Raw genomic sequence first — 26706 nt, 5'->3', positions numbered from 1 at the left:
CTTTATTCGCCCCAATGGAAAGCATATTCACACTGTCTGAATTGTTTCCTGTCCCCTATAAAGTGGATTATGTGTCATTCACCATGTAGAAAATTGTAAATGATCGCGTGAACAAATGACCGATTTCAGCTGCAGCTTCAGCATCCATTTATAATGTAGGGGGCTGGATGCTTCAGATTCTAGAGAGCATTTGATTGAACAGAAAATCTGAGAAGCTGAAGTGCAGATTGATCCATATTGGCGGAAGTGAGAGACTGTACATTTTTAATGCTTATATCTTCTAAATGCAAAGTTTGTCATTTTTTTGGAGCTCACTAGCTTAAATAAGGCTAACATATTTATACTAAAGGCCAACAAACTTAAATTTTGGTTTCATGGGGACTTTAATAGTCTATATAAGCTGTGTTCCTAACATCTCCTTTTGCGTTCCACGGGAGAGAGAAAGTCATAAAGTAGGGTGAGTAAATGATGACATTTTTGTTTTTGTCTGAACTACCTTTAAATTGGACCAAGGCACCAAGCACTACTACCATTGACTACTACCACCACTACAAATCTCAAAGTGTTTATTCCCTTCGCCATGGTGACCGTGTGGGCGGCGGCATTGAGTTGACGTTCGAGAGCAGGGCCCACCAATCAGCTGAAAGAAAAGCTCTCCGACGTCACCGTTAAAGTGAGAGACCGTTTTTTGACTAGAAGTCAAGAGCTTGTAATATTACAAGGACAGAAACAACTAATATGTCTCAGTTATTGTTTGTACTGACTTGAAGAGCATCGGTGTACTATCGTGTATCGGTTGGAAGAGTTCAAAGTGGCTTGCGTGGAGGGCTCACTTACGGTGGGCTTTCCCTTGAAGGAGCGGGCAGGGGAGAGGAGAATGGTCTCGCTCACTCCGGTGAGTAATGCATGAATGCTCGCACTGCACATTCTTGCTTTGCCGACCGTTCCCACTAATTTACTCTCACGATTTGGAAGCTTCCAGACGTTTCACTAATTACATAACATCGGCCGGCGAGTTGTGCTGTGTATAAATGAATGAAATGACACTGTTCTGCAGTGGTACATCGCGAGTTAGGTCTTTATCTCTCCAGACCCAGTCCCGCAGATTTAATGAATTCATATGAATGCAAAGTATATATATTTTTGTCTTAGATAAATGTGATAAACGTGAAGTATTGTGTAATTTTATGTCAGCCGGGTGCATTCTCTCTCTCTTCTTTTTAAGCAAATATAAATATACACTTGACATTTATTCCAAGTGCTCATGTTATGCTTTCTTTATCGAGTACTTGGCGAAGTTTCGTGATGTAACGCTGCACACTGCAGCCATCAGCGCGCACTCAATCACGTGACACGCTGCTCTAGTACGAGAGACGGGGCAGTAACTCGGTGTTTCCTCAAACCTTGATTTTCCTTTATTTGTCTGCTTCTAGTTTAATTTGTTTATAAATCTAAAATGTATTAATAAACTGTGTAAATTAGTGTCATCATTAATTACAACTTACCTACCACACAACCAGGAGTGAGGAGCAGTATAAAAAACGTTTTAATATTTTTCTGTGAATTAATTTTACTTCTTCAAAATCTTGCAGTTTTTTTTTTTTTTGTAAACATAGGACTAAACAAAGATTAAATATAAAAGGGATAGTAAATATGCTGACATTTGCCACAATTATGAAAATATAAATCCTTACTATTTTTTTCACCCAGATAAATACGGAGGTTAAACTGATGGTGTTCTATCAAACCTATGTTTGTTTCAATAGTATTACAGTAAGTCATGGGTGTGGGTGGTTACTTCTGAAGGTTACAATCTCCTATAATTACTGAACTATTTAACTCTCCCATCATTACTTAACTCTTACACTCCCATATTTATCCTGACTGGATTTTCTTGACCTTTGTAATGCAGGTATACTCCTTTCAGTACTTGTGTTACTCTATTATTGAGGTATTAAGCCCAGTTAAACAAGCCATAGACAAAAAAAACTCAAGATGTCATTTTAGCCGAAGGAATGAATATTTAAGGTGTTTTTTAAAATTATTATAATTTTTTTTATTTTATTATATATACATATATATATATATATATATTTTTTTTTTTTTTATTTTTTTTTTTTTCACTCTTTCATATTGTTATTATTATGGATGATATGTCTGTTGCTCCCCCCTTCCCTGTCTGTTTGTTTGAATGGATGCTATTTCTAAAGACAATAAAAAGTTGATCACAAAAAAAACCTCAAGATGTCATTTTAGCCTACCGGTTTCTCAGTGCTGTACCAAATTTAATTATCAAGATAATTTAAGATGTAGCATTTAAAATTTAATATAACTATATAAATACAATATAAAAAAATAAAATACATATATGAATAAACTAAATAATTTCACTATTTTATATAAAATGTTTAATTATTTTTATATAGATATCAACATTTAATTATATACTTATTATAAACATGTACAAAAAAAACTATTAACAACATTTTTTCAAATTATTTATTATGTTTAAATAAATAAATTTTAACTATATGTAATTATTATAATAATATTGTAAAACCAGTCTTGCCCATGAAAAGTCTTAATGCGATTCATCTAAGTACAAATTGGAATGCAGGAGTGTTGAATGACCCACGGAGGTCATAGGCAATCGCTATATTTACCAGCTCAGTAATATGATCTCTAGCATTCTGGATCACTGTGCTCATGCAATCCGTCCCTGGTCCTCTCACTCTGGGGCTACAGCCTTTAAAGCAACACACTGTCAATGGAAAATGCTACCGGTGAGCCTCTTCTCCATTATACTCGCTCTTTTCTTGAACTTTTAGCTGTTTTGACTGGTATCCAATGCTATTAGGTCTGCGGGGGAGAGCTCATGATATTCTCAAGTCATCATTTATTATGTTCTCTATTGTTAGCCGTAACCAGAATCTGAATTGTAATGGAAATCTGGCATTTTAAACTGATGGCTGAAAATACTGAATATCAGTTCACTTAGTTTTAAAAGATGCTCTCATAAGTGGTTTATTTACCTAGGAAAGCTTTTATATTTATTGTGTCCCATAGGCTTTATTTAGGCCTATTTCATTCATATTGTCTAGTGCCATTTCATTAATATGTTTAATTAATATGTTGTCTTGGCCAAATATTTCTAAACTCTTGTCTGTATTATAATATATATTTTTTGTTTCTTTAGGTTTGAGCAGTGAATAATGGAATAATGAACAGCCACCTCTGTTTTTCCGTCCGCTAGAACCGAGAACGGCTCTACTTACAGTAGGTACCCCTGAACCTAACACCCACCTGCTAGCGGAGCGCACTCTGCACACATGATACCAAAAGAGAGCCGTGGCACTTAAAAACAACATTCAGGGTTGCAGTTTGTCTCTGGAGATTTTTAGGATGTGTTAATCCAATCCTAGTTATTGGGTTCATCCTTTGAAATTGAAAAACACCAAAGCTGTTTTGTATGTCTGCACACTTGATTTGCAGTTTTAGTTGTAAACGTTAATCCCCATGTCGTCAATTTCATCATCTCCTTTTCATTGACAGTGGCCCTAATGTTAGTCTGTTCCAAAATCGGTGTTCCACATTCTTAATTCAGGTTGTCTACTCTTACTGTAAATGATTTAAAATCCTAAAATGATTTGTGTAAATTTGTAGTCTAATCTTTCCAGAGTGAATAACAAAAAAACATGAAAATAACCTTTAAAAAAAAAGATACTTAAAAAAAAACATGCTGGTCCTGTACACATTTGACTTGCGTAAAGGTCCTGTTTTATGACTGGATAGCTGCAGATATAAAAGGTAGATTTTGAGTTTGGTTTGGCAGACTGAGTATTGTTGAGAGGCGAGTCTTGCCAGATTGCGTTTGGTCAAGTGGTGGGGGTGGGTTGGGGCGATGACGGCTGAGGCGTCAGTTTGGTCTTATCTGCTCACATTTCAGGGTAAATATAGCTGTACCCTAGACTTTGCCTCAAGTCTTTATCATATTGTTTATGTTGCTAACAAAAACACCTGCATGAGTTTCTAAATTACTGAAGTATGAATGATATTATGTCACAATTAATAGAAATAAAGTCACAATTACCTTTTTATTTTTTTTACTCTGAGGTAGAAACTGGCTTTCATTGCTTTCCAATTGTGGAAGAGCTAAAAGTAGGTAATCTGACGTGTTTAATGTGAATGTTAAGGAGCAGTGGTGTTGTGCATGTAATGACAGCACATCTATCAGCGTGGATGCAAGTGTGGATGTCTGTCAGGCATCACAGGCTGAAAATTCCCCACCTGTCACATGTTCCCAGTCAGAGACACTCCCACAGCTTAGACACTGACCACTGACTAAACCCCCATTTCACAGTGGACTTGACTTCCTTCATGCTGAACCAGTGGTCTGTGGGAAATGTTAGTATTGTAATACAAAAAAATACAAAAAACACATTCTACTAAAAAGATTGTTTAATTCTTTTTAGAATGTTTCTTTATTATGAAAATTTATTTATTTGTAATTCATTTTTCATTGCAAATATTTCTCACAGAAGATGATGACAGGCAACAGAGCCTGCTTCTATGAATTAGCTAAATACAGTAGCTGAAGCGTGTTTATATTTATTGAGTAACACAATATTGTTGAAAGGTTTTGTGGTCAGTAAGATTTTTTCCAAGAAATGTATACTTTTATTCAGCAATGATGCATTAAACTGGTCAAAAGTGGCAGTAAAGACTTATAAATATGAATTTATTTCAAATAAATGCTGTTATTTTGAACTTTCTATTTCGTGAAACCTGTGAAGAAGATGCCTATAGATTAAACTTTTTTCTGTTGTTTTGTAATAAACTTCTACTGTCTCTTTTTAGACAAATTTTTGTGGTATTACAGCAGTTTGAATATAAAGGAGGTTCCTCAATATCATTTTGTAGGGTTCTTGTGGCTATTGTTATTGTAGGCAAAGAAAGGGAACACAATGTGAAAGCAGCGGAAAACTGTCTTAAGTTCCCGTCTGGTAAAAGCATGTTAGCGTCGGTATGCCATGTGCTTTGGACTGCTTCCAGTGTGCTGCCTACCCCAGATCTACGTGTTGAATTATTGATGCATCTGTGAACGCTGTACTCAGAGAGAGAGAGAGAGTGCTCAGAGAGACAGATTAAAGAAATAAGAGCCATCTCACTGAACCCAACACGGATCAACAACACCAGATACTTTTATTTATTCAGACGCTGCACTGCCTTGTGAACAAGAGCCCGTCTCTCCACAAGAACAAACTGTGCCACCTTAAAGGGATATTTCACCCAAGAACGGAAATTCTGTCATCATTCACTCACCCTATTGTTGTTCCAAGCCTGTATGAATTTCTTTCTTCTGCTGAACACAAAAGAAGATATTTTGAAGAATGTCTGTAACTTCCCATTAACTGTACTTTCTACCCTTCAGAAGAAAGAAATTCATACAGGTTTGGAGCAACTTGAGGGTGAGTAAATTATGACAGAATTTTCATTTTTGGGTGAACTATCCCTTTAACACACATGGCCTGGCTCTGGGAGCTCTCGTTTCATTCAAACAGCGGGGTCTTCAGTGCTCCACTCGGGCTGTAGCCAGGGCTCTATGAAAACAATGGTACTCATTTTGTTCCGCAGCTTCATTCAGGGTCCTGTGCTTGCAGCGAAGCCCCGTAGGTTGTGTAATACGTACCCCTCGCAGTGTGTGCTGTGTTTAGACAAGAGTCACATGCTGCTATTCATCGAATATGTTTTCAGGATCAAGCGCACAGAACGCAAGAGACCTCAGGGCATGACACATAGTCATTAAAAATTCATAACAGGTCGTGTTTATATCCTACCATTTTTGACCAAAATTGCCCAACTGAAGAGAGACACTCTTCTCCTAAGGCTGAAGTACACACGTAATGAAACTGCCACTAAAAGTGAGTTCAAAGGGATTTCTAAGAATTTTTTAACTTCTTGTATATGCTAAAATGATTAATGTCTCGTCAGTCGGTGTAGATGTCAGATGGTCCCACTTCGACTAGTGTTTGCACTTATTTTACTTTCACATAGATTACACATAAAAATAACTTATTTATACATGGCAGATATGAATGCACAATATATCTGTGCCATTTTGGGTCGATTATAGAGTTATTTTTTTATTTATCGTATCGGCTGGTATTGGATATTAAATTGTGCATGCTAATAATTTCCCCTATTTTTACATTAAGATTATCTTTGCTGTCTAATCTAACGCTCAAAGTTAATCTTTAACAACACTAATAATTTAATAACACTGTTAATATAATCTCTAAATGAATATACTTATTTTTCATACTGTATATTATAAAGTTGTGATGTCCAAATTTAAAACAATTTAAAACAATTGATTTTAGCTTTTAGTGTATTTACATGGTTATTAGATGAAGGCAGATCTGAATGTGAGCTTGCAGTCGGTTTAAGAAAGGGGAAGTGTTTAAGCAAACTTAATGATTGGAGAAGTCCAGCATACGTCACCAGAGAGAAGTCTGTCATTTCACCACAAGATCGAGTTATGACATTTTGATAAAAAATTACAAAGTCAAAAAAAAAAAGAGGAAACGTATGCATGGATGAATCTTTCACAATAAGATAACATGTATTTAGAAGATCGGTAGGGTGAACTTTTTTCATTCAAGACGAATTTAACATGAAAATAATGATGGGTTTATCTGTATTGGCCAGAATTTTGCTAAAAAAGCTACACATTTTCTTATTCCACTTCTCTTTTTGTTCACAGATTCCATGCGGCCTGAAATCGCTTCACCTCCGGCTGAGCTCCCAGCATGTCTCGTGTCTCCTCTACGGCGAAGCGCTATGGTGGCTCTTCTTATACCAATCACTACAGCTCATATGGCTCCTCCTTGACCCCGTCTCTGGGCTCCTACGAGAGGGATAAGCTGCCCTACAAGAGTTCCTCCTCAGGCTACTCCTCCAGCTACCTGAGCTCAAGCGCCAGCCGCTCCCGCAACTACAGCTCATCGTCCGACCTGGACCGGGGTCGGCCTATCCCTCGCACAGATTTGCTGGCCGGCCGGCGTAGTGAGAGCCTGAGCCGCACGCCGGCAAAGGGCTATGGCTCAGGCCTCAATGGGGGCTCAGGATACAGCAGCTACAGCTACTCTCCGGCCTCCACCAGCTACCTCTCCACCTCACCCGTGTCCTCCAGCATCTCTCTCAGTCGCAGGAAGTCGGTGAGTCAGAGCGATTTGACGCACGATCTGTCAGCTCTGGGCCTCAGCGAGACCTCCAGCAGCAGTGGCCTGAAGCAGTCCTACCGGAGCCGAGGCTCTGACGCATCTGACTCCTACAGCAGCGCTCGCTCCAGCTACGGCCTCTCGCGGAGCTCCACGCAGGACGCTCTTGGCAGCAGCGGCCTGAAGAGCAGCAGCTATCGCAGCTATCGCGCCACGTCACCAGTCAGAGAGGTAAGAGCATGCTACAAAATTCTTGGTTATATTTCCATAACATGCTTATGTTAGGCTTGCGTTTTTCAAGTCTAGTGTTACACAAGAGCCCTTTCTCTCAGAGAGTTTGTGCTGAAAGGCTTCAAAACTAAGTAATGTGTAGCATTCAGCTGTGTTTCAAGTGTCTCTTGTGATATAAGTGAAAACATCTTAGCAAGCTGCAGATAAAATGATTGATGTGGTCACATATATTTGGAATAGCATACTGCCATAAAACACTTAAAGTCTCAAAGTGTCCAGTATTTAGTGTGTTTACTGTGATTTGGCCCAAATTGTTAAAGTGAAAGGGAATATGAAGGCCAAGTATGGTATCCCATACTTGGAATTTGTCCTCTGCATTTAACCTATCCAAGTTAGTGCACACACATTAGGAGTGGCGAGTAGTGAACACACACACTGCAAAGCATGGACTCACACACACCCGAGGCATTTCCTGCTGGTTTTAAGACTCGAACCCGCAACCTTCGGGTTACCAGTCTGACTCTCTAACCATTGGGCCACAACACATTACAGGGCATGTTATTCTGAACATAATCTATGCTGCTGAATTTATACAACCCTGCTGGATTAATAGAGCTTCTAAAGATGAATTGAATTGTCTGCTTACATTATGCCATGCTAAATAAGTCACTTTGGAGTACTGTCTGTGGTGTGGCTATTCTTTTAAATGAATTGCTGTTTATGTCATTCATTTAGCTACTTCTCAACAAGGGAGTCCAGGCTAAATGAGGAGTGCTGAGCAGTAATGTCTATCTGACTGAAATATTAGTCTAGACTACATTAGTTTTCACATGAGAGTTTCAGAAACGAATCAGCTCAACAATTGCAAGTCTGAACGCTTTTGTCAACTCGATTTAATTAGCGCACTAATGCTTCAGATATCCTGGCCATTTATGCCTTGTTACTCCAGACTATTGTGGACTAATGCAAGAATTGGAGGATAAGCTCTGATACTTTCAGTGCTTCCCTAAAGCATTCAAGACAGCCAGACTGTCACCAAGCAGACCATTATTTATTACTGTTGTAAAGGAGGAAAATATTTGGTTTGTGCTATTTTTGAATGGTAGGATATAGGATGAAAAGGCTTTAGATTTAAGTGGTGCATTCTCAGTGTTGCCACAAGAGGTGCTATAAGGAGCATTAGTGTAAACTGTCTTCTTTTATGGTCAGTGTTATTCTTGCAGATCTTGGAAAATACTGAATTTTAACAGTTGGCTGAGAAATTAAGTGTACCTCCACCCTGGTCCATAAATCTATCTGTCTGTAAGGTACATAAAACCTTTAGACTTTTTTTAAACTTTTTTTTAACCTTCTTGATAAAAAAAAAAAAACTTATTATGGTTAGATGAATTTGAGCTTCAGCTGATTTAGCCTACTTAGATTAAAAGTCCTAGTTCCTGTTTGCTACTTCAGTTCAAATTCAAAACTCTTATTCAGTAATTAAATTTGTTAATATACTATAAAAATAAAAAGACATTCTTATTATTATTGTAACGCATCCAATGTAGTGGCACAGACATCTGAAGGTAATTGATCAGCCTCTTGAGTACTGACGTTTGTAACCACCACAGTAATGTAAGAACACACGATAGGCATACAGGATTGCACACTTGTCGGTGTATTTATCCTGGTTTATTCAAAGTATTTTTACTGACCAAATCAGTTTTATCAGTGTGAGGAAGAACACAGGCCGCAGCGGGTTTATGATTGTCCCCGAATCTTATCTTCTGGTCTCCCAGCCGATGGTAGGTTAGTGTTACTGAGAGTCTTTGCATGGCTGGGCCAGCATTAACACAGTTTTCCCCACCACAATCTGACTCCTTACATTCAGCGTTTTTATTAATGATGCCAGTTGTTCACAAACAGAGACGCTTTTTACTTCTTAAACTCAGGAGTAAACAATTCCTGTCACGTTTTCTACTACTTATTCATTGTGCCAAGATGTTTTATATAACAACAGGTTTGTTAGTATGTAGGCTGATCCACAACATTAAGTAACCTATTTTTTAAGCTTATTGTGTCCTGAAAACTTTTCACATCTGGTTTGAGGTTTACTCACTGCAGAGTTGAATTTCACTCACTCAATTATAATCACCACATGTCCTCTTTTATCATGAGAATCCGAAATTTGTGCTGCTGTTTTAACGGGTCACCTGCTATTTTTAAGGGTCTTCACACATTTCAGCAGTTTGTATTTAATTAAACTTTAGTGGTGCCCTGATGCACATCAAGTATTTGGGCTGAAAGCCAAGATGTAACTCTGGCACTCATTCAAAGTGTCCAATTACACATTTCAAGAAATGCATTAATCCTGTATAATAATTCTGTAGCGTGTCGAGGAAATGTTGTCTTCACTGTTTTTTGTGTACATACACTTAGTCATAAGACTGGAACGGACAGAGTGATCCTTCTCCCTCTCTGAAATGGCACTTCAGTAGCAAATCACCAAACTTCCTGTTTCTATATAAACAGATAAACACGCTCAGCATTCTGTGTGTTTCTTTACTATTAAATCCGCTTCGGTGAAATATGGCATGATTAAGACAGATAAAGAGACATTTTTGCGTCATAAAAAATTGATTCACTAAACGACATAGCACTAAACTAAATGCAAAGTAAGATTTTATATGTCTTCGTGACATGCAACTGCAATATCTTACTAAAAAATGATGAGTTTGTCCAAAAGGACTATGAGATGCATGTAGTATGGCCTTCAAAGGTGACCTTGTTCTCATTTAGGTAACTTTCATGCTACATTACGTGCAGTTAAAGTGTTTTTGCCGTATCTAGAACTGGGCTGCAGCCGATGACATTTGACCGACCATCTCTTAAGAGCATAATGGCCTCAGTCTGGTGTTCTCTTTTGGGGTTTAGTGTGTTTCATGCCCTGTTCCAATTTCTCTGCCACTTCTACAAGCAAAGTTTAATGCTTCTCTTTAATACTTTAGTGAGGGCGACCGCTGAGCTGATTTCAGCATGGAGCCAAGCCCAAAAGATTAGACCTATTGTCCCACTTTTTGTTGCTCTCGCCATTGTTGGTAGTTCTGTTTTAAATCTGATTATGTGTCCTCAGATTGAGAATGTAGCAAATAACTCAGTCTTTTTCCCCCATCCCCCTATTCTTTAATGTAACTAACTTTAATGTTTGTTACAAAAACAATTTGAAAACCTTGATGAAACGAATGTCTATATTAAGAATATACATTTTTGAAGTCCTTTTAGCTTTCATTTAAAGGGGGTAATTCAGAGCCCCACCACTAAACTGCGCACTCTGTCGCAGGTGCAATATAGGAATGTTGAAACTGAGTTAGTGTTCCGTTTTTAGAGCTGTGAAAGGTTGTTTGAAAGTGGTCCTTTTAAAATGAGTAATGCGTCTTTGACAGCCACATGATTATTGTAAATCTCTGTCAAGTGTGGCGTGTTTAACCCGCTGCCCTCGGTGACGTCGGATTCGCGCATCAAGCTCGTGCCCGGAGCTCGTGTGGGCGGGACTGGCACTAGTGAAAAGAGATGGACCCGCGCGCTGGCTCCAGCCTGCAATCTGACAACTTTAACTCGAACTCGTCTACTTTGACACTTTGACATTTGCATTTGGGAACAACTTTCTTTCTTTTCTTTCTTTTTTTATATTGTGAAAAGTGCGATGCGTTTTTATTCGTCCCCAATGCTGCCTCGCGCTGCTGTAGAGGTCGTTTCCTGATCAAGTTTCTTACCTGAAGGACCGTTCTTGATTGGAAAAGGACACTGGAATATTTGATGCTAGAAAGTCCATAGTGGCGATTTCTTAAAATCGGTGTTTATACACCACAGAAGGATTTTGTTGATTATGTCCAGGATGCGACATTCATATACAGTTACAGTACCAGAGGAGCCTCCCGCGACTGCGTTCCCACTTCTAAAACAGGACATGCGGAGGAAAAACTCTATGTCCGGCTCCATGCTGGTCTCTACATTCGTTGGGCTTCTGATTAATCATGCCAAGGTATGAATACACGCTTCTTAGGCGTATTACGGCAAGCAGTTTTAACATTTATTCCTTTAAACTCACTAGTATCTATTTTTGTGCTACTAGCATTTATTTTTAGGCCCATTTATTATTTTCACTACTACTTGTTCATAACATACCAGTAACAATTCTGTTGTTACCGGTAACTAATAGCATATTTTTGTCATTGAATACTTTCTAACTTTCTTACTAGCATGTATTGTAGTTGTTTCTGGTACAGTGGTACCTATTCCATATTGATTAGTAGGCTATATATTCATTAGGTAACGTTACCAGTGCTTATTTTAGTTACAGGTAGCTAACATACTAGTCCACTTAATTAGTATTTGTAAAACGGAAATAGACCATTTGATAAGTGAATTGTTGATATCTGAACCACAGGTAGTAGTTGTATATAGTGAACAAATTCTAGTGACTAATTGAAAAATATAGTCATTACTGGAATAAGTACTAGTGTCTAACTAGTGAAAAAGTAGTAGGCTACTCATCAGATTGCTAGCAATAAAAGTATGCATTAGTTACATAAAAATAGATGCTAGTTAATTTCAAGGGATAAATGTTAAAGCATGAATGGGGCTTATTGAGGCCCATTGAATAAGCCTTAAAAAGTAGTTCATGGTGTGATGTCATTAATGTTGCACTTACCACCATCAGTAAGCTCTAAGTCATTCTAAGGGATCAGTATTGTGACAGGTCACTGCTTATATAATAGTAAATGAAACTTGGATTTCTTGGAAAATTGATAAATCAGTCTTATTGATCCTATAATAATTTTTTTTTTTTTTACGTTTCAATTAGCTTGCCTTACTGAGTGTAACAAAGTGCACACCATTATTTCTTTGAAGTGAAGCAAAGCAGCACAATGTAAATCAGCAGCAGCCTGCATGCATCTGATGTACAGTATGACGCATGAGGCAGTTCAGAATGGCCGTTCATTGTTACGTAAGGAGCAGAAATCCCATTAGAGCTCACTCCTGCATCCAGCAGCGCTCTCAGTTCCACGCCATGCCACTGAGGTCAGTACCGGCCTGGCGTACCGGCTTTGCCGCTGAGCCTCCATTATCTGCCATGCGATTAGTTTCAGCCTCACGGAATGCACTTTAATTTTCATCAGGACACTTATATATTAAAGGACCCATATATTTAGTGCCTAAATGTTACATAATAATAGAGCGTCTTTTAAATGAATGTGTTTTTTTTCCTTTTTTTTTTTTTTTTTTCTCCTACACCTGCAATGATTGGACTGACTATTTGTAAAGCCTTATTAAACAGGCTCAATAAAACAAACATGATTCTGTATTCTGATCATGATATGAGAAACATGATTGTACACATGATTCTCTCCATGCACCTTTTGTGAGTCACTTTCCCTGGTCACCCCTTTTTGACCTGGCAGTGTGACATGCATTATGTGATTGTGAAGGACATGGACTACCAGCGGTGCCTTTGTCTTATTTATAACAGGATTGTCTAGATGGAGTGTTTTGTACCAGTATAACACCTAGACACAGCCTCAGGACAAGGGACAGAACCCAGTGTTCCCATTCATATTACACACACTTGTTAAAGTCATGCAGATTCTGTCCTCTACTGTGGTGAACAAATTATGGCAAAGGAGCATGAGTATGCACAGGAAATTCAGGTCTTTGAACATTTGTCGGAGTTAATAGAAAAAAGTGTTTCAAGGAAAACCTCGGCCAACACACAGCTGGGAGATATGTGGAATTCCTAGGTTGGGAGTGTAGGACAGGAGACAAAGTTGACATAAAACAGAGATGGTGTAAACTCTAAACAGTACCTGGCGGGTTCATCTTTAAACCGGCTACCAGAGCACTTTGAACTAATATTGATGTGGGTCAGTTTATGCTGATGACTGAAGGCCGTCAGTCTGGACGTTTTATCTGGGCTTTTGCTCCACATTTTCCTTTCACAGTGAGCTGTTATAAAAGCAGGATTAGTCTTCCCTCACCTCTTTAACGGGGAGTAGGGTGAACAGAACACCGTGACCCACTTTCACAGTCTCCGGCCACCAGAGAAATAGAGAAAAAAAGTGTTATAGAGGAGGATTTGACATCTAAAATCACTCTGTATCAACTACATAGAAGGCAGAACCCCATATCAAGTAATCATATTATGTTCTAATGCTTCATTAGACGTGGAAATAATAAAACGGTGTTAAAACTATTAAACTAATTAAAACTAATGCATTGAAGTTCCTCACCCAAAGTTTACAGCTTTGCATTGCTGGAGCAATTTCAGTAGGGACTTCACTCTCATATCATTTGGGCTGGTGTTCTTTTAACAGGTTCCTCCAGGGTTTTTTAGGCACTTTTCACACGGCGACCAAGTGTTGTAAACTTATCAGAAGCTGTACGACTATATTGAGAAACAACCACAAGCTCTTTGGCAAGAACAGCAGCATCGCAAAGGATGTCTCCTTCACAGTGAATCACAACTGCCTAAAATAGACCTACTTTGTACAAATGTTCTCTGGACAAGCCATAAGACATGTATTCCCCATTTGACGTTTGTTTTGACGTATCAATTTTATTATAGTATAAGATTGAATGTTGATATTTGGATGGCCATTTTTTTCATGTGGACATGTGGTTTAGTGCATGTTAAACTCCTGTGAGAAGATGTGGCTATCAGAGATGGCTGCCGGGATGAGTGTTGCCGTGACGATGACACGTCAGCCAATGAGCAGACAACCCATGTGAAAGGATGCTATTTTTGGCCGTGCTGATATTACTCAGCAGAGTGGGACAAACTGGGCTGGTGAGCCCATTACTGTGAAATATGTGTTCAACAAGAATTTTCCATGGAAGCGTGGATTAAGATAATACCCAGTTAATGAGTTTGTTAAACATTACTGGTGTGATATTTAACTGTTTGTTCCCCAAATATTGACTGCTGTGCCAGGACAAATGTGGTCAGTGTGAACATCCTGGCCAGCACTGAGTAAGTTCGTCACAGTTCCAGCACAGGACAGATCATGTTTCCCCTCCCGTGCATTGGCACGACAGAAAACAACATAGTGTCAAATTACTTGCCAGACGACTTCAGCACTCTAGCACCTCTACCAAAACACAGATTATATGGAAACATGGATCTCCATTTCCTGGAACAAATGAGAAACTTGACTTAAGGTGCAGACAAATTCAACGTTGCTTGGCAGAATCTCGAAATCCAGTCATTTTAATAGGAATCGACATGATTAGGAGTTTTGCATAAGGGCGAAACATTTCTCCACGCAGATTTCACTCATATTTAAAGGAGCCGTATGTAAGATTGTGGCCAAAACTGGTACTGCAATCACTTTCAAATTACTGTAGAGCGGTGTATCCCCTCCCCCTCCCCCCTGACTCGAGGTTGCCAGATAGGCTGCAGGATCCAGCAGGAACGTAGGCTGACACGTAGCTGTGGTAACTAGAGCTGTAGCGGTGCGTCGATGACGTCGACGCCAAAATTACGTCGACGTCATATTTTTTGCGTCGACGCTTCTTTATTTATTATCTATTTATTTTTTTGCACCATTCCCGGAGGTACAGCTCGCCACACACACACGTCTCCTTTCTCTGCAGAATGCCACAAATCCGCTCAACCAATCACAGCGCACCATTCCACGCATTGTAAACAGTAACGGTGGCGCTCTGACACCCGGCATCCTAGTTTTCCTTATCTACTTTGCACTTTTTGATCAACAAACAAACAAAAAAAATAATACATTGATGAACCTGTGGTGGATTCTGCCGTAGGGAAGAAACGTAAGCCATCGAAATCTAATCATTTACGTGAGGAGATTAAGAAGATGAGGCACGCGGGAGGAAGAGAAATGCCGACTGATGCTTGTTCTCACACGACAGCGTCAAACTTCTGTCGAATGCTGACACGTTAACCCCAGGGGATCTAAGCCATTTTACAGCTGATCGCCGTCAAAAAAGAAGGTCGCCGTCGTTCAGAAGGTATTTCTAGCGATGGCTGATTGAATGTAGCCTATGTTTAGTCCAGATTAGTATTGACCGAGTTCAGAGGCTGTCATATGTGGATCAACTTACTTTGTTGTGTATTTTCAACAGTTTCAATGTGAAAATTAACTTTTATATTGATTCAATGGATTAATTGCATGAAAAAAAAAAGGATTTATCACATTTATACTATATTATTCAGAAGTAAACATTGTAGCTGACAGTGTGTTTATGTCAGAATGTTTATTTTTAAACCACAACCTTCTAAGTGCTTCTTTTACCAATATATTTAACATATCTTTTGCATTTCTCATCCAAACAACGTCAAACTTGGCACTGCACTTACTCGTGCCCAGACAGCTGTCGAGTTTGAAATCCATCGGAGTAACGGCTCGACAGAGATATGCGAATAACAGACAGGATAAATAATTCCAATTAGTCGTTAGATTAGTCGACTAATCGATAAAATAATCGCCCGACTAATCGTTTAATTAATAATCGTTTACCCCAGCCCTAGTGGTAACAGAGCTGGCAACCCCGATGCCGAAACACTACTGATTTCGTGATTGGTAGATAGGTGGAGGGTGGCGCTTCAGGCCAAAACACAACATGACAACATCAACATCAGTTGAGGGCTGCAACTTCACTTTTTAAATGACAATATCCTGGCCGGACTACTGTTGTCAGTGATATAAGTATTTGAAATGAACATGATTTCTTAATGTCTAGTGACATATCAGGGCCATTTTATGATTAATTGAAATACATTTCTTACATACAGCTCCTTTAAGTTGGTCAGGCGAATTCACAACGTTGACCAACATTTTTTTTTTTAAGTGACTTCTGTTCGGTGTTTTGTGCATCACTTCACTAGTGACAAAAGACATAATAAGACAGAATAATGTTTCAGTGCAATTTACAGCTTACTTGAAATGTGTAACTGCTGACATCTAGCCTTTAACCTGTGCTAATGTTCCCTCTCTCTGTTTTTCAGAACTCAAAGAGTGCCCAGGGCCTGGTGGGGCTTCGTAATCTGGGAAATACGGTAAGTGTTTTTTAATGGGATGTATTGGATGTTCTTAAAGGTAAAGTGTGTAATTGGATTCTCTGGGACTTTTTTGTCAACTTTTGGCTCAACCACTGGTGTGATGTTTGAGCTGGACTACCTGTTTGTCCAACAGTGGGAGACGTGTTGAAGCTCTTTGTGATGCACAAATGGCACGCTTAACCTTTAGAATGTGATAGCTGTAATTCCCATGTTCACACACACCAGCAAATCAATTCGAATTCATTCCAAATATCTCCATTAAAGAGTATAAGGTCTTCAGTGTTTTCCCATGTCCTCATTTAGACTTATGTTTTTGTCATATAGTATATATAGGAATACAACACATCAAACATGCTAGAAATAGATAAAAACTGTGAAATCTGGTTGACACAACTAAGTGGCAAGAAGCAGAAATGTTTTCATATCGCCTTCACATTCCTCTGTCTATTTCCATTTGGCGAGATTATTTTTCATGATGTCTCTTCGCTCTTGCACTCACTAAACTTGCTTTTGCCAAGCAACAGTATGTGTACAGTCCAAAAATAAACCCTTACACATTGCAGTCAAGTCTGCTGCTTCTATGAAACTCTAGACTTATGTCACTTGTTTTGTAGCTATTTTCTGCTTAGTGAACATGTACAAAGTGTCTTTTTGTAAATATTTTTATGCATTTAAATATATAATGAATTGTAAATTGTCAAAAAACGTACTTAAAAAAAAAAAGTTTTATCACGCCTAGTGCTTAATTTGAGTTTTTTTATATTTTTTATATATAAATAAAGATTTATATTTGATTAAATAATCAGCATGTCATGTAAATCAATTATCAGCCTAATATAAATATTTTTTTCCTCCTTTGTCTCTTTCTTTCCCTCACTAGTGTTTTATGAACTCCATCCTCCAGTGTCTTAGCAACACACAAAGCCTGCGAGACTATTGTCTTCACAACTCCCACCGTCGAGACCTCAACAACAACAGCCGCACAAACACTGCTCTCATGGAAGGTGAGTGCGCATCAGCACAACGCGGTTCCTGCCGGTCTTACAGCGGCCAATGCTTTTTTTCTTGTAAACCGCAAACCTTACTGAAGGCCTCTCTTTGTCATGACTACAGAGTTTGCCAAGCTGATCCAGACAATGTGGACTTCTTCAAGCAGTGAAGCCGTCAGCCCCTCTGAATTCAAAACACAGATTCAGAGATTCGCCCCCAGATTTGTGGGCTACAAGTAAGTCTTATCTTACATGCGTCTTTTTCTGGTGGTTTTACACAGACAAGCACCACTCACATTTAATTTGTTTTTATTCAGAAAATGTAAAATACTTCACTAAATACTATATTAGTTATCTGCCGATTTAATTGATCTGAATCGCTTTTCATATTGTACATTGTGATTTGGTGGTGCTTACATTCACTTTATTTATTTTTTACAAAATATTTTAATATTTGGTTTTTGGCCATAACATGAATATATTTGCCTGATTATCAGTAATAATGTAATGTCTTATCAATGTAATGTAGTTCAGGTTATTTATGTTTATCAGTAGCTGGCTGTGGTTTTGTAAAGTATTGAGATGTTTATGTAATCTTTCCAGTCAACAGGATGCTCAGGAGTTTCTACGTTTCCTGCTAGACGGCCTGCACAATGAAGTGAACAGAGTCACGGTCCGGCCGCGGGGAAACATAGAAGACTTTGATCACTTGTCGTAAGTGTACTCTCTGTATGAGTGTGGGTACTTCTTGAATGACTTGTTGTGATCACAATTTTGTAATTTATGTCTTGTTATTTTTCTTTAGTGATGAGGAAAAAGGGAAAAAGATGTGGGCTAAGTACTTAGAGAGAGAAGACAGCAAAATTGTAGGTAAGTGTACACTGTATTAATTATGTACTGTAATAGTATATAAATAATAGTGTATTTATCCATATATATATATATATATATATATATAGTTTTAGTTAACAAAAACAACACTGCACTACGCACAGATCAGAGAGGTTTGGGTTATCATTGTGCTCCATTACTAAGCACAATTCTGCCGTGTCTCTGCCTGTCCTCAGATTTGTTCGTAGGCCAGCTGAAGAGCTCTTTGACCTGCAGTGAATGTGGCTATTGTTCCACTGTGTTCGATCCCTTCTGGGATCTTTCCTTACCCATCTCCAAGGTCAGTTCATTGAAGTGTACATGCACATTCAGGCTTTATAATGCACACTTTGAAAACTTGGAGAAATGAGTGGGTGTTAATGGAGTTCCTCTGCCTAGAAGGGATATGGAGAGGTGAGCCTAATGGACTGCATGAGGCTCTTTACTAAAGAAGATGTGCTGGATGGGGACGAGAAGCCGGTAATTTATTTTGTTCATTCCTATCATTTTAATAATGTGGAAATAGATATATACCGAAGCATCTAATTGTTCTATCTTTTCATCCAGACATGTTACAGGTGCAAAGCCAGGAGACGATGCACAAAGAAATTTACAGTTCAGAAGTTTCCCAAAATATTAGTTCTTCGTATCCTTTTCTAATGCAATCTGATCTTAATGTGGTGTCACTGGGGTGTCATCGGTGTGTTTGTTGACAGTAAGCACAGATAAGATCGGGACGCCGTGTGTCTGTTCAGGGAATGTGCTGATTGAAGCGTTCTGTGAAAGGTCTCTCTGAGATCAGCAGTGTGGCGAGTCTCTTCTCCTTAACCGCTTCACTTGTTCAGATCTGAAGCGCTTCTCAGAAGCCCGCATCAGAACCAGCAAACTGTCTACTTTTGTCAACTTCCCCATGAAAGACCTGGACCTCAGGGAGTTCGCCTCCGACAGAAGCAGTGAGTGAAGACACTTCAATCCTAGAGTGAATGTGCTGCGGCACTCTGTTTTCTAAATGCATGTTATAGATCTTATTGTAAACAATTCATCTATAGATATGTTTCATAAAAAAAAAAAACTGGATCTTCCAGTGAAGCGACATCGCCAACTACAAAGTGACATCGCCAACTACTGGCCTGGCATGCAGAATACAGCACTGCTGTGTAAACGTACCCTAGCCCTTTCCTACATTCAGATCCATCTCCATACAATCAACAATCTTTTCTGATAATCCATTTTACGTGGATGTATGTCACAATACAAAAGAAAATATCTATAAATCTGTTGCCTCTTCAGTTTCATAGCAACTTTAAGCATGGAAAATTACTTCACAGTCCACAATATGATATCCATTGCAGTAGTAACATTTTAGTACTTATCTTTTAAATAAATAATGAATTATACAGTATGAATAGTAATACAATTCAAAATATTGAAATATATATTGTCAATGTGTAACTTTTAGATCCATTATTGGCATACACAGGGTTCCCACGGGTCTTTAAATAGTCTTAAATGTCTCAAATTATTAAGTTTGATGAAATTTAAGGTCATTAAAAGTCTTAAATATTTTAAATGGTATATTAGATTTCTTAAATATAATTTTAGGAGGTCTTAAATACTCGAATACTTCAAAAGAGTCATTTTATTAAATAAATGTGAAAAGTTCAAAATGTGAGGTGGTTTTATGTTCTACAGGCTCATGGTTTCAGAGCAGTTCGCAGTCGATGAATATCGCACATTTATGCCAAGCGATTTCATTTGATCTACTGTTGATTCATTTTGACAATGTTTACTAATGTCATATGTTGCATATGGTTGTAAAATGCATATTTTATGGCTCTCATCTTTTTGAATGAGCAGCTGGAAGTAGTAAAGCATAGACATAGTCCTGGTGTATTTTTGGCTTGTTTATAGTTACTGCAGTATTTATATATTTCTCTAGATATTAGTGATATTTTGGTTCACAATAAACTATCTGGCATTTAATTCCACCCTGACTGTCTATTCATCTTCCTGTTCCAGGTAGTGCAGTGTATAACTTGTATGCAGTGTCCAATCACTCAGGCACGACTATGGGAGGCCACTACACGGCGTACTGTTGCAATCCTGAAAACGGGGAATGGTACACATATAACGACTCCAGGTACTTTCTTTACCTTCACCTCCTGCTCTTTCTTATCCTGTTGCATAACTGTGTAGAGTACCAGGTAGATTTCCCTAACACGGTTAGCTTTCAGCGAAATGATCCTCATGGTTATAGCATGTCAGCAGAGCTCCATTCCACCTTCTAGCTTCCATTATTTTCCTGTATCCCATCCTCCTCCCTCACTCCTGCTCCTTCACCTCCCTCCCACACACTCTTCCTTAAAAAGTGACAAATCTCACACGTACGTCTTTCTATTATATTGGCCAGGGTAAAAAATTGGCTGATAATTGGCCATTTTATTTCTAAAATGTAAGGTGGTAATACAGGGTTCCCACAGGTCTTTAAAATGGCTTAAAATGTCACAAAAAAAAATAAAAAAAAATATATATATATATATATAAATGGAAAAACATATGGAATAGAATGAGGATTTCAAGATGTACAAAAAAAACGCTCCTCAAAAGCCTGAGGTATCATATTTGATAAAAAAAAGGATGTTTGGATAATCCAGTCACCCTAAAGGCCAATTTATACTTCTGCGTTGAGTGTACGCCGTTGTGTACGTCGTAGGCGACGCCGTCGTGAGCATTTATACTTCTGCGAATGTCCGTGTTGCTCTGCAGTTACACCGCCGAAACGCTAGTTGGCGCGGGTGGGTTTTAATGTTCCACTGTGTTTACATTCCTCGCGGCTGTTTTGAGTTTAGGTTTCTACGAGCAATGGCGACTGAAGGAGTCATACAGATGGCTGTATTTCCGCACTTCTTCAAGCAATCTCTCGGTCACTTGGTCTATTTCCATGGCTCTTCACTGATCTTCGGAATTTAAAAATGGCGGGCGGGCGGTGCAGAGTGCAGAAGATCATTCCGGAAATGAGTAGTAGGAAACGCGATGCTATCCAGCCGACCAATCACAGATCTTGCGGTCCGCGTCGCCGCGACGCGTAGTTACATTTTTGAGGAGGTGCGCGTCAGGGTACGGCGGAGGGTACGACGTATGGTACACGTCAATGCATATGCTACGCCGTACCTTCTACGCGCACCCGACGCAGAAGTATAAATTGGGCTTAAGTCGCTTCAGTCCAGCAAGTGATGAAATATTACTAATATAAAAATCAGTGAAGATTTCACAGCAAAAAGGACACGTTTAACAACCTGAAGGTGGACATGTTTAGATTTATATTTTATACGAGTGGATTGTATACAACAGGTTTTTCAGAGAAGTTTTGATTATGTGATAGTTTAGAGGCCTTAGAAATGTGCATTTCAAATAGCAAATAAAGTAGGTTTCATATGGTTACAAATTTGATTTTGAATCTCAGATCTTCAATAAAACATTGATTGTCAACTAAATAAGAGTGTCAATTTCTTCTTCCAGAGTCACGCCAATGTCAACCAGCCAAGTTCGCAGTAGCGACGCCTATGTGTTGTTCTACGAGCGAGCTGGACTCTGAGGACGGACTGTGGACAGAGAAGCCCCTTGGGCTGAAGACACTACACAAATGCTGCTTCCTCTGGCCCATAATGCAGAATGAACATCGCTTTCTGCTGGCCATCGGGAGAAGCGCACACAATGCCCTCTCGCACTCCACCACTGTGTTAAAGAGGTCCTCACGCCTCTGTGTGTTTGTGTGCGAGTGTCCGGGCGGCTCGTCATCAGGCAATAACCCAAGTGGCTCCGACTCAGACGTCTCTCTATGCACTGCAACCAAACTCATCCCGATGCGCCTTCCTCTTGATTAAGAACGCCTCAATACAAAAAAACTTTGTTTCACTTGATATTTGTTTTGACATTTTCTTCATGCTTTTTTTAAGTATTTGTCCACCCTGTTAACCTGGGAGATAAACCGGATTGAGGCGCCCCCTAGTGGGCTGCCGAGGAGTTACAGAAGTGCACTGTTCAGGCCTGTTACAGTACAGATTGTTCCTTCCATCACCTCTTCCGTTCACCGCCACCCATCATCTTTTCTGTGTATGCTTTGTTCTCTCCTCCACTCTCTCTTTCTTCTCAACTTCCTGAAGGAGTCACGGGAGTTTGTTGTGAAAGTCTGTGGTGGTGAGAGAACGGCGTGTGCCGTGACTTTTATTCAGTGTGGCTGCTACTGATCTTTGAAATGCTGTGAATGGAAATGAGGACGGGAGGAGAAATTATGCTGACAGTATATGGATCCTTGATCTCATGCCATTTGAACAACATGGAAAGAATGTTTTGCAAAAGAAAATCTGTATATTTTTATAAATGATGCAATATAGAGAATGTACTATATACAGTGGTGCTGAAAATGACCCATTACTGTTGTCAGTTAATTTAACAGAGGTAAGAGAACAGCATCTATTTATGCTTACAGGTCAGGAAATAATGTGGTACGAGTCACACTGTGGCAGTCAAAGTTTAAATAATATTATACATATATATATATGTATGAATAAATTTTAGAAGAATGAACTGTTACAATCCTCTCATGAGTTTGTGTTTTGTCTTTGCCTTTCGGTTCATTTGACAAGAAGCTGTCTTATGAATGAAAAGGGTTTATTTTCTATTAAATATTATTATGTGAACTGTTTTATTTGCCATTTGAAATATCACCAAGATTTGGGACATACAGTTTAACAGCTCTGTCTGGAAAATTAGCAGTTTCTCTGGATGTACAATTTATATGTATGTTAATTAACATTTTTTGTTTTATTCTATAAAAAACTGACAATATTTCGTCCAAATCTTAAGTAAAAATGTTGCAAATTTATCCTAAATTATGCTGTTTCTCAGTAGGGATTAGCTAGTTTGAGAGCAAATGTTGGTTTTGCTGTTAAACACAATTATCAAGATTTTTTTTTCTTGCAATAATTAGTTTGAAAGGATGCAAAAAAAAAAAAAAGTCAGCATTTCTATATATGAAATCAACTGTTGTTTTAATAATATTTATAGTTGGATAGTATTTATTAACATTTTGAAATAGCTTTTAGTAATTTTGTGCTTTAGTCATTTTTATTCGTTTTATTTTATATAATTTGTCTGTATTTTTTTCCCCATCTAATATTTATAGTTTATTTTAGCTTTATTTCAATTAACAAAAATATTTTAGTTTAGGTTTACTATAACAACACTGGTAAAAATGGAATGATTGTCTTCCCTTCATGCTATAAAATCCAAGTAACTTCACTTTCAAATTGTCAATTTTATGAAATGTTCCACTTTTAAGTGAATAAATCATGCGGTAACAGTTGTACACAAAATATGGGACACAGGCAGCTAATTATAGTTTTTAGTAATGGAATTTTTTATATATTTTGAACAGATTAAGTCAGAATTATGACACTGTTGTAATTGTTAAATAGAGTAAAGAAGGGCAAGACCTCTAAGGTGGTGCAAAGTGCCAAAATTACTATTTTCAGAATGGAAAAATTAGCTAGTTAATTTAATTTTAAAAGAAAAGTTATTTTTATTTTAAATAAAAGCTTATATAACTTATCTAATAACTATTCCTCTAACGAACCTTGGATTTGTTAATTTATTGCTTTAGAAAAGTGATAGGACACCAATATACTCTATCTTTGGAAATATCCACATAGCCTTTCTAATCGTTTTATGAACTAAACTGACCTGACTGTCCCTCCCATGTGAAACATGTGCGTCACATGCTAAATGACTTCCACAGAAGTGAACTTTGAAACTTTGTAAACAGTTCATTGTGTGTTAAATGGACTTAAGTTATTCAAGCAAACGGTTAAGCGGATATACTGTAAGCTATGCAACATAAAGATCGGATCAATTGGGTGGAGGAATGAAGAATGGCAGTGAGCACTGTGACAGCATATGGTAAGTTAGTGGACACTTCACATGTGATTTGTACTCAGTGTATCATGACTTTTGGCAAGGTATGTGGTTAAAATGTATAGCCTTATGACAGAAACAGGCAATAGTAAAGGTTCAGGAAAAGATATTTTCAACTTTCAACAACATTAACCAGTTCTGCTTATTGGGAACATTCATTACCTTTAATATGACTTCTCTATGTCTTGGTTAGTCGGTCCGGAGTGTGGTTCTGTGATGGGACTCTTGCTGCTGGGTCGAAGGAATGCTGGTAAGAGCTCGGTGGGAGACCTCATCCTCGAACGCAGTGAGTTTGAGCACGGGAAGAAGACGACTCGGTGTGTGAGGAGATTTGGCTGGGTGGACGGCGTGAGGCTGGCCGTGGTGGACACTCCAGGCTGGAGTCTCTTCGGTTTGACTAACGCCCAACAAGTGAAACAGGAGATCCTGCGCAGTGTGATGTTGGCTCCTTCTGGGTGTCAGTTATTTCTCCTCGTTATCCCAGTGGACTCTTTCAGCAAGAGAGACGGACGTGCGATAGAGAAATATCTGGGTGTCCTCGGGGACGCGGTGTGGTCACACGCTCTGGTGCTCTTTACCTGGGGAGACGAGTTAAGAGGAAAGAACATTGAAAAGCACATTGAAAAGACGGGTGAACCTTTGCAGAAGATCTTGAGGAAGTGTGGCCACAGGTACCATGTTGTGAACAATAAATGTCCAGAAGACTATACTCAGGTCACTGAGCTGCTTAACATTTTAAAGCGAATGAGTGCCAGCACTGGTTGAACACAGAGAATCAACTTATATTTATGAAATGTAATCTCATTGTAATTCATTATTGAGCTTTTCATTATTTAATATGTCCTTACTGTCCCCCTAGCCCTATATCTGTTACGAACTGCTCTGAGACAAGAAGGTTGATCCAAACGCAGCTTTTTATAATGGGGCAATCCAGACACACAATCCAATGTACAGGCAACAGGTCAAAACACAGGTAGACAGTCCAAACAAACAAAACACACAAGGCAAACGGGTAATCCAAAGGCAGGCAGAGAGTCCAAAAACCGAAATACATGGAATCAGAGAAATACTCAGCGATGCAGTGTAACAACATACAAGATTTCACAGGGAATGAAAGAGTGTACGTGGTTTAAATAAGATGAGACTGACAAGGTAATGAGACACAGGTGTATGAAATCAGGGATGAAGAGTCCGGGCAGTGAGTAATGGGAAATGTAGTTTGTTAGGGAATGACAATAGTCTGATGTGGAGTGCCCTCTGGTGGCTAAGGGCACTCCAGCTGGTGACCGTTACAATATGATACAAACTGGAAAATAAAAAGATGTTAACACCTGGTGAAATGTAACATTTTGTTAAATAGTGGACTTGTGTATCTTGTGCGGTCAGTACTAATTTAACTTATGAATAATTTATTCCCCCCCCCCCCAAAAAAGTCCAACAACAGAGAAAATACATCAGCATGTGATCTTTGCACGTCTCACCTCATGTGGCGACCCGATCCATGTCAAATCTTCATCTCATATGAGTGTAGATAAATGTAATCATAAGTTTGTTCGTGTGTCCGTCCATTCTAAGGTGTGTCGGTGTGTCAAGTATTCTAAGTAGGCTATAGCCTACTTGGCTTAACTCTTTTGATTGAAAACTATTAAATACTTTTTTTAACACTGTTTTACGTACTGTCTTATAAACTTACATCGTTTGAAAATATTGATTTATAAAGAAAGCAGATATGTTCCTAATTCTGAGTATCTGTATTTTTGTGTAGGCTAGTCCTCTGGTAGTGTCCATTATTTACTTCAGCTCTACTTAAAATACAGTTAAATGTAGCCTATATTTCAAGTATAAAAATGAATACCTAAATAGGAACATATAGTAGCCTATACTTAAAGTGCAAAAATAATATATAAATAGTAGGGCTGTCAAAAGATTAATCGCGATTAATCACATCCAAAATAAAAGTTTGTGTTTACATAATATATGTGTGTGTACTGTGTATAATTAAATTTGTATATATAAATACACACACATGCTTGTATATATTTAAGAAAAATGTGTAATTTATATATAAAAAAATTATATTTATATATAATATAAATTATATCTAAATATATACAGTATATGTATGCAAATATTTCTTAAATATATACATGCATGTGTGTGTATTTATATATACAAAATAATTATACACAGTACACACACATATATTATGTAAACACAAACTTTTATTTTGGATGCGATAAAATCTACTATAATAACTATATATATATAAATCTACTAGATAACTGGTTGTGCTACAAGTATTTGACTAGTAAACTATCAATATAGGCTACCTATAAGTTCACTTGTATAGTTGCAGTACAAA

The 26706-nt window shown here is 38.3% G+C and overlaps 2 protein-coding genes and 1 long non-coding RNA gene across 7 annotated transcripts; 2 read left to right on the top strand and 1 right to left on the bottom strand.

Moving 5' to 3' along the window:
• Window positions 1-697: 697 nt before the first annotated feature.
• On the top strand, window positions 698-25760 carry usp2a (ubiquitin specific peptidase 2a). 5 transcript variants are annotated; one of them, XM_082179524.1, is made up of 15 exons: window positions 698-895; window positions 3197-3276; window positions 6764-7451; window positions 16459-16509; window positions 17393-17516; window positions 17626-17737; window positions 18105-18215; window positions 18307-18371; window positions 18569-18672; window positions 18771-18851; window positions 18939-19017; window positions 19217-19324; window positions 20391-20511; window positions 21891-24329; window positions 24538-25760. In XM_082179524.1, exons 3-14 carry the CDS (start codon window positions 6810-6812, stop codon window positions 21964-21966), a joined length of 1674 nt encoding a protein of 557 aa, XP_082035650.1. In that variant the 5' UTR covers window positions 698-895; window positions 3197-3276; window positions 6764-6809; the 3' UTR covers window positions 21967-24329; window positions 24538-25760. The 5 variants fall into 5 exon arrangements, with proteins under 5 accessions (XP_082035650.1, XP_082035649.1, XP_082035651.1 ...); XM_082179523.1 differs by lacking the exon at window positions 698-895 and adding an exon at window positions 2656-2783; XM_082179525.1 differs by lacking the exon at window positions 698-895 and adding an exon at window positions 2658-2783 and having other exon boundaries at window positions 18774-18851.
• LOC309506013 lies at window positions 14055-16451 on the bottom strand. The gene is made up of 2 exons (XR_014208614.1): window positions 16244-16451; window positions 14055-14759 (listed from the first exon to the last, which is right to left on the bottom strand). It is a non-coding gene; the product is annotated as an uncharacterized lncRNA (long non-coding RNA).
• LOC309505892 (GTPase IMAP family member 4-like) lies at window positions 24302-25109 on the top strand (the record flags this gene model as incomplete). Its single annotated transcript, XM_082179350.1, has 2 exons — window positions 24302-24329; window positions 24538-25109. 2 exons carry the CDS (start codon window positions 24302-24304, stop codon window positions 25107-25109), a joined length of 600 nt encoding a protein of 199 aa, XP_082035476.1.
• Window positions 25761-26706: the final 946 nt, after the last annotated feature.

This window comes from Leuciscus leuciscus (assembly GCF_965113295.1).
Source record: "Leuciscus leuciscus genome assembly, chromosome: 9".
NCBI lineage: Eukaryota > Metazoa > Chordata > Actinopteri > Cypriniformes > Leuciscidae > Leuciscus > Leuciscus leuciscus.
Note: the sequence above shows the minus strand (reverse complement) of the source record. Positions and strands in the feature narration are given on the sequence as shown.

Bases quoted from the DNA above. Each gene is read 5' to 3' on its own strand.
- usp2a (XM_082179524.1), top strand. From the start codon at position 6,810: ATGTCTCGTGTCTCCTCTACGGCGAAGCGCTATGGTGGCTCTTCTTAT. The intron at 16,510-17,392 runs GTAAGTGTTTTT...TTCCCTCACTAG, and splicing joins TTCGTAATCTGGGAAATACG to TGTTTTATGAACTCCATCCT. The intron at 19,325-20,390 runs GTGAGTGAAGAC...TTCCTGTTCCAG, and splicing joins GTTCGCCTCCGACAGAAGCA to GTAGTGCAGTGTATAACTTG.